Below are 6,000 nucleotides of genomic sequence, written 5' to 3'. Positions count from 1 at the left end.
GCATCGACTGATGATCGAGGACGGAATCAACGGAAGACAAAGCACGTGACCACGTGGCGACTTTCAATGCACTTTACACCAAGACAAGGACACTCGCAGGATCATGTCTACCGACGCGACAGCATTTCATTTGAAGTAAAGAGCAATACGCTACTCAGCTGCTGGCGATGAACTGTTATCAGGAACGGTAATGTTGGTGCTGGGCGCAAACGTCTCTACACCATCCCACTCTTCAAGCAAGCCACCCACGGACAACTCATTTTGTTGCTGAGGGAAGACTTGCTTGATGGAGGTCGACCTGAGCGCGTAGTAGTACTCAATAAAAGGTCAGTGTAGGAAGTCATTCGTCGGCATACTCACGCGATATTCATCACCAGGTCCCAAAAACACCGCTTGCGAATGCATGGTGCATTCAACCACCACAGTCGACCCGATTTCGAAGGGGAAGGCCCTGGCATCTTGGCACCCGAGGCAAGTAGAATACTTGCCAGGCGCATGCCTCATCCAATAAACAGTGTTGTGACGGATGTTCAAAACGATGTGCGGGCCAGGGTAAACCGTGAAACTCTCTTCTTCGTCGAGATCCTATAAGCGCGTGAGCTCGACTCAGGCGAAAGAAAGATGAAGGCACATAACCAGCCTGCTTATCCAGGTCTTCCATATCCAACACAATCGACATCAGCTTATCCAACTGCAACTTCCAATCTCCCGCAAAGACATCCGGACTCCAACGGGATGTGGACCAGTCGGGCATGCACAAACGCAGATGATAGCCCTGACCGTCCTCTTTCTGCGGCAAACAGGCGACTTCCCCGAACAGTAGGAAAGTCTTAGCATCGTCCAGACGCGATGCCCCCGGGTGCGGCACTGAAAGCGCTTTCATTGTAGTTCGTGTTTGACGGCTTAAAGAAGTCCTTCTCGTATTCGACCGTGGACAAATACGAAGAGGTCTTCGAGCGCAAGAATGTCAAGAGATGGTGCGGGGAAAGCCGACAATCAGGGCAGACAACATCGGTAGGCTCTACCCTGGTCTGCAAGTCCAGCGATACCAATAAGGCGAGAGACGAGGACATGGGAGGTAGTAGTCAAGGACGATGATAAAGAGAGGGTAGTAAATCAAATCATACTCTGCGAGAACCATGTCATTAAACCACGTCTTACAGGCCTTTACTGTCGCGGAAATAATTGAACTGGCCACCTATGCAACAGCACCCATTCCAAGAGCAGCAAAACGCAACAGGACAGCACTATTGGCATACCTCGACGCGTTACCTGACAATCAGCGAAATTTACTCGTGATACACGCGCGGACGAGGCAAGGCTCGAAGCGCAAACGAGCTCCGCAGAGGGACACGCCTAATAAGCGCCAAAAACCCGAGATCGTGAGCGGCGCGATGGAAGGACCGCCGCCATCGAGAACGCCGTGGGCAAGGGAAGAGAACGTGTCAAGAGATATTATGGAGGGACCATTTTTACGATGCGTCAGCGACAGCGTAATTGAGGGTTGTATAGCGAGGTATGTTGTGTTTAAACACTCAAGTGTTCGAGACCCAACATCTCTTTAGAGCTATTGATCGTACGGGTAACTCGGGCTTGCGCAAAAGAGTTTGTATGAGCTGTGCTCGCAGCCTCTTTATGTCGGACCTAGTGGAATTGACGGTGGACAAAATCCCTAATCCCATGTTCCTTGTGCCAACACACCCACATCCCAGACACACACTCACCAATGGAATGCTACTCCATCGGACGGGCGAGACGAAGGAGTACATCTGTAGTCAATGTCGACAACAGCTTATTAAAGGCAACCGACCGCCTTTATCGCTCGCCAACAATATGTGGATTGGAGCCATACCGAGAGAACTCGCCGTGTTAACTCTCAGCGAGCGTCTCCTGGTATCTATCTACTTTCCTGCAGCCTATATCATCAAACTATATCCTCGACATCTCGGCAAACGGGACGAGGAAAAGACTACAGGAGCTGGACTCAGAGGGAATGTATCGTCGTACAGGCTAAACACGGACCGCATTAGCCAAATGGTGGACGGTAAACTGTTCCCGAACCCTGCAGCAGTGCTAGCTGCGACGATAGGAATCACTTTCATTGGAGCAAAAGACCGGCCAGTTTCAAGTTATCCGGATTTAGTACACATGCAACGCCATCGGGTTGCGCAAGCCCTCCGCTGGCTCAAAAAACAACAACCCATTATATTCGCAAATCACCATATCTGACGAAAAGACTCGACGAGCTACCAGAAAATGACGTGCCCGAAGAGATAACCAGCAACGTCAGATATTCTGATGATGTAGGGGCAGTCAGACAAGAGCACGCCTCCTATGTCCCGGCGGATGAGTCCTCTAGTGATGAAGACGATGACGAAGGGATGGGCGATGACAGAGAACGATACACAGGGCATCTACCAGGTATTACGAAACAACGCATCATGGGATATATCACTGAATAACGGCAGATAATCGTGGGCAAAACAATGGAGAAGATATAGATTCGGATTATGGTAAGCAGCATGCGAGTGGTTGGCAGCAGCATATCAAGCAATTGAAATGTCCACAGAGCCTGACGTGTTTCCCATTCAAGCTAGCGGTGTTATCGACACGGGTGGAGAAGAAGTCACTGACTCTGACCTCTTTGCGCATGCGGCGGAAAACATAGTCCCGGCCTTTGCTGCGAGGGAATACGGCGTGCGGAAAGGAAGCGCGTTTGTCAACGAGTACGCGCGAACAGATGGGCAAGGGCACTGATTTGATGGGGGACCGACAGACCCGAACCACTTGCTGGGAGCGTTCCCATTCCTATTCCCGTACGGTTTGGGAGGGCTGGAGGTCGACCGAGAAGGGCGGGTCCCATACGAGACACACGTTCGCTGGGCATTGCAATACCACGACAAGAGGTTCCGAAAGGACATATACTTCATGTTCCTCGCCTTCGGGGTCATATCCAAGCGACAGATTTGCAGAGCAGCCTGCTTACAAATCAAGCGAAGCTCCTTTATCTCGATGCAAACATCATTTCAGCTACTTGTCCCCACCGACCTCATTCGCGCAAGCGAGGAAGAAGCACAGAGAAAATCCATAACCAACCCCGTAGTGCGGAGCTTGAGACGCCAGCTCACCGCGGTGGCGGTCAAAAGTTTCAGGGACAGACGAGAGTCGTATAGCCATCAGGGCTCAAATCTGGGGCATGACTGTCCGGTTCAATCCTCCAACTATATGGGCGACACTTAATTTGTCAGACAGTGGCGATCCTGTCGCTCAAGTCCTGGCAGGGCAGGAAATCGATCTCGACGCGCGTTCAGCGCAACTGCTGGTCCCACGTACAAAAGCAGATTGAGGAATATTGCAAGCGACCCCTTCGCTTCCGCGGAATTCTTCCACTTTATGGTGAATGTAGCGCTTGAAGAGATCTTTGGAATAAGAGTGTCGCAGCGAGGAGGGATTGCTCGTGAAGAAGGTGTGCTGGGCGTTGTCAAGGGCTATATAGGCACGGTCGAAGCACAAGCACGAGGGTCACTCCACCTACACAGTCTGTTCTGGTTGGAAGGCGGGCCGACTGCGTCAGCAATGAAAGCAGCGTTGCAAACGGAAGAATTTCGAGCGAGAGTCAGAGCATTCATCGCGCGAAACATCAAGGCGCACATCAGCGAGAACGACCTGCAACTACGGAACACACCGAAGGAGCGTCACGTGGCATACTCACGACCTGAGGATCCACGACTGCCTGGCTATGCGGAAAGAAGGGATGCAAGTGAAAGAAGAATTGCGCGAGCAACTCAACCGCACGATTGCTATGATAGGACCTGTATGCGAACCCGAAACGGAAGGCAGGAATGTAAGCGAAGAGCACCATGGAAGACGTCGGAAGAGGCTTGGGTTGAGCCCAACGGAGAGTGGGGACCGAAGCGGATCTGGTCGCGGCTTAATGCGTGGAACCCGCCTCTCATGCAATTCGGGCGCTGCAATCAAGACATGAAACTCATCACCAACGGTGGAGAAACAAAAGACATAACGTTCTATATCACGCTCTACATTGCCAAGAAACAAATACAGGCAGCGAACGCATCGGCACTTCTCGCAGTCGGGCTTGCTATGCACAAGAAGCTGACCGCGCGGCAAAAACGACACGGTGATGAAAACAAGCTACTTCTTCAACGTTGCGCAAAACACTCTCAGCCGACAACACGAGCTTAGTGGGCCTGAGGTTGTGAGTTATCTGATGGGATGGGGAGACCGCTTTATCTCACACAACTTTGTGCGGATATTTTGGGACGAGGTAACATGGACTATTCGGCAAGCATTTCCGGGAATAGAGACCATACCACAGTAAGTACAGATCGGTGTTCAGTCCAAGTAGCTAATCAGTTTATAGGCCGAGTGAGAGAGCGACATACACAGTAGTCTGACCAGCGATAGACAGCCGACAGTAAGGGTTTCCACAATTATACAAGGTTTATTTTTGTTGACAAGCAGATAGGAGCCTGTCGCTAGATTGTCGCTCGAAAACGGCCGCCTGGTCCTCAAAGACCAGATGAAGGAGTACGCGGAACGAGGACACGAACTGGAGACATACAGTCTGTATGATTTTCACACGTTCACATACCAGGGAACGAAAATCCCCCAATCACAAGTCACGGACGACGAGGAGGAAAGTGACGAAAATGAGGAGGAGGTTCCGAGACGCCGCCCTGGACGACCCGCCAGCCTGCGAGTACCATATCTCCCGGGATCTGAACGCAAGGGTTGCCGAGTGGTCCGTGGTGCTGACCTTGAAACGGTAGTGCAACTGGTGGGCCGCTGGCTTCCGAGAAGCGATGACGCAAACAGAGAATACTACGCAGTTCAAGTGTTGGCATTATTCAAGCCGTGGAGAACGCTTCAAGACTTGCGAGCAACACTCCCAACCCATGAGGAGGCGCTCAACGAATTCTTGCAAATCACAGGCATCAAGGTCAACGAGATGATAGAAAACATACAGTACTATCACGACTGTACAGATGCCGCGAAAGAGAGGAAGGAAGCAGAGAGGGGGGGCGGGCGGGAGCGAAGAGCACTTTGCCCAGCGTGCAGACGAGTTCGTCAACGAGAGGGAGGATCCACTACGTCCACTGACAGAGGCTGATGTTGAAGCTGCAAGACAAAATCGATATGCTTCTAGAGAAGGTGCTTATGGTCTACACGCGATGGAGGTGGCTTATCGAGTGGGGGTGTTCCAGAGGGAAGATGAAACTGTGAATCATACGTACACGCCCGTCGAGAGGGCAAGCGTAGAGGACTGCTTGAAGTACGAGAGATGGGCGAAGGAGGTGAGCGCCATAACGAGGAGGACCGCCACAGTGGACAACAGACACATGGTACAGCCGCATGGTGCCGGGAGCGAAGACGTTGTCGGTATGGTAAACAGAACACAAGCAGATGTGGTGGACCTTGGGAACCCATTAGAGAAGCGCGCCGAGGAGCATCACGCACTCCTTGACATACTCAACGAAGAACAGAGGATGGCTCATGATATTGTGGCTGACCATCTACGAGGCGAAATGGAGGGTCGAAAGCCAAAACAGCTTTTGATGATCGTCAGAGGCGAAGGAGGGACGGGGAAAACAGTGCTGATCAACGCCATCTCACAACTATTCGAATCCAGAGGAGTACCAGAAATGCTTGCCAAAAACAGCAACGACGGGCGTTGCCGCGAGTCTCATCGGGGGACAAACGATACACAGCTGGGCAGGCATCAACATCAAATTGTCGCAGAATCCCAGTGAGGAAACACTGGAGAAGCGGATAAGGAACATTACGCCAACAAGATATCTAATTATCGACGAGAGCTCAATGCTGACGAAAGTGTTCCTGCGAGAACTATGCAAAGTGATGGGCAACACGAAAGGACACGACGGTAGCGGCGACGCCGGATATTGCATTTGGGGATGTGAATGTAATCCTATTCGGTGACCCTCACCAATTCCCACCTCCAGGCAACCCTACTGCGGCGCT

The 6,000-nt window shown here is 51.7% G+C and overlaps 1 protein-coding gene across 1 annotated transcript; it reads left to right on the top strand.

Annotated features, from left to right (window-relative positions):
- Positions 1-1,680: 1,680 nt before the first annotated feature.
- Positions 1,681-2,757, top strand: MIND_00529900 (ATP-dependent DNA helicase; the record flags this gene model as incomplete). Its single annotated transcript, XM_037362086.1, has 4 exons — positions 1,681-2,044; positions 2,308-2,421; positions 2,469-2,513; positions 2,570-2,757. The coding sequence occupies 4 exons, from the start codon at positions 1,681-1,683 to the stop codon at positions 2,755-2,757; spliced, it is 711 nt and encodes a 236-aa protein (XP_037222378.1).
- Between the last annotated feature and the right edge of the window lie 3,243 nt (positions 2,758-6,000).

The sequence above is a fragment of the Mycena indigotica genome, assembly GCF_014461135.1.
Source record: "Mycena indigotica strain 171206Taipei chromosome Unknown Mind.scaff0004, whole genome shotgun sequence".
Lineage (NCBI taxonomy): Eukaryota > Fungi > Basidiomycota > Agaricomycetes > Agaricales > Mycenaceae > Mycena > Mycena indigotica.
This window is presented reverse-complemented; position numbering and strand designations above follow the sequence as displayed.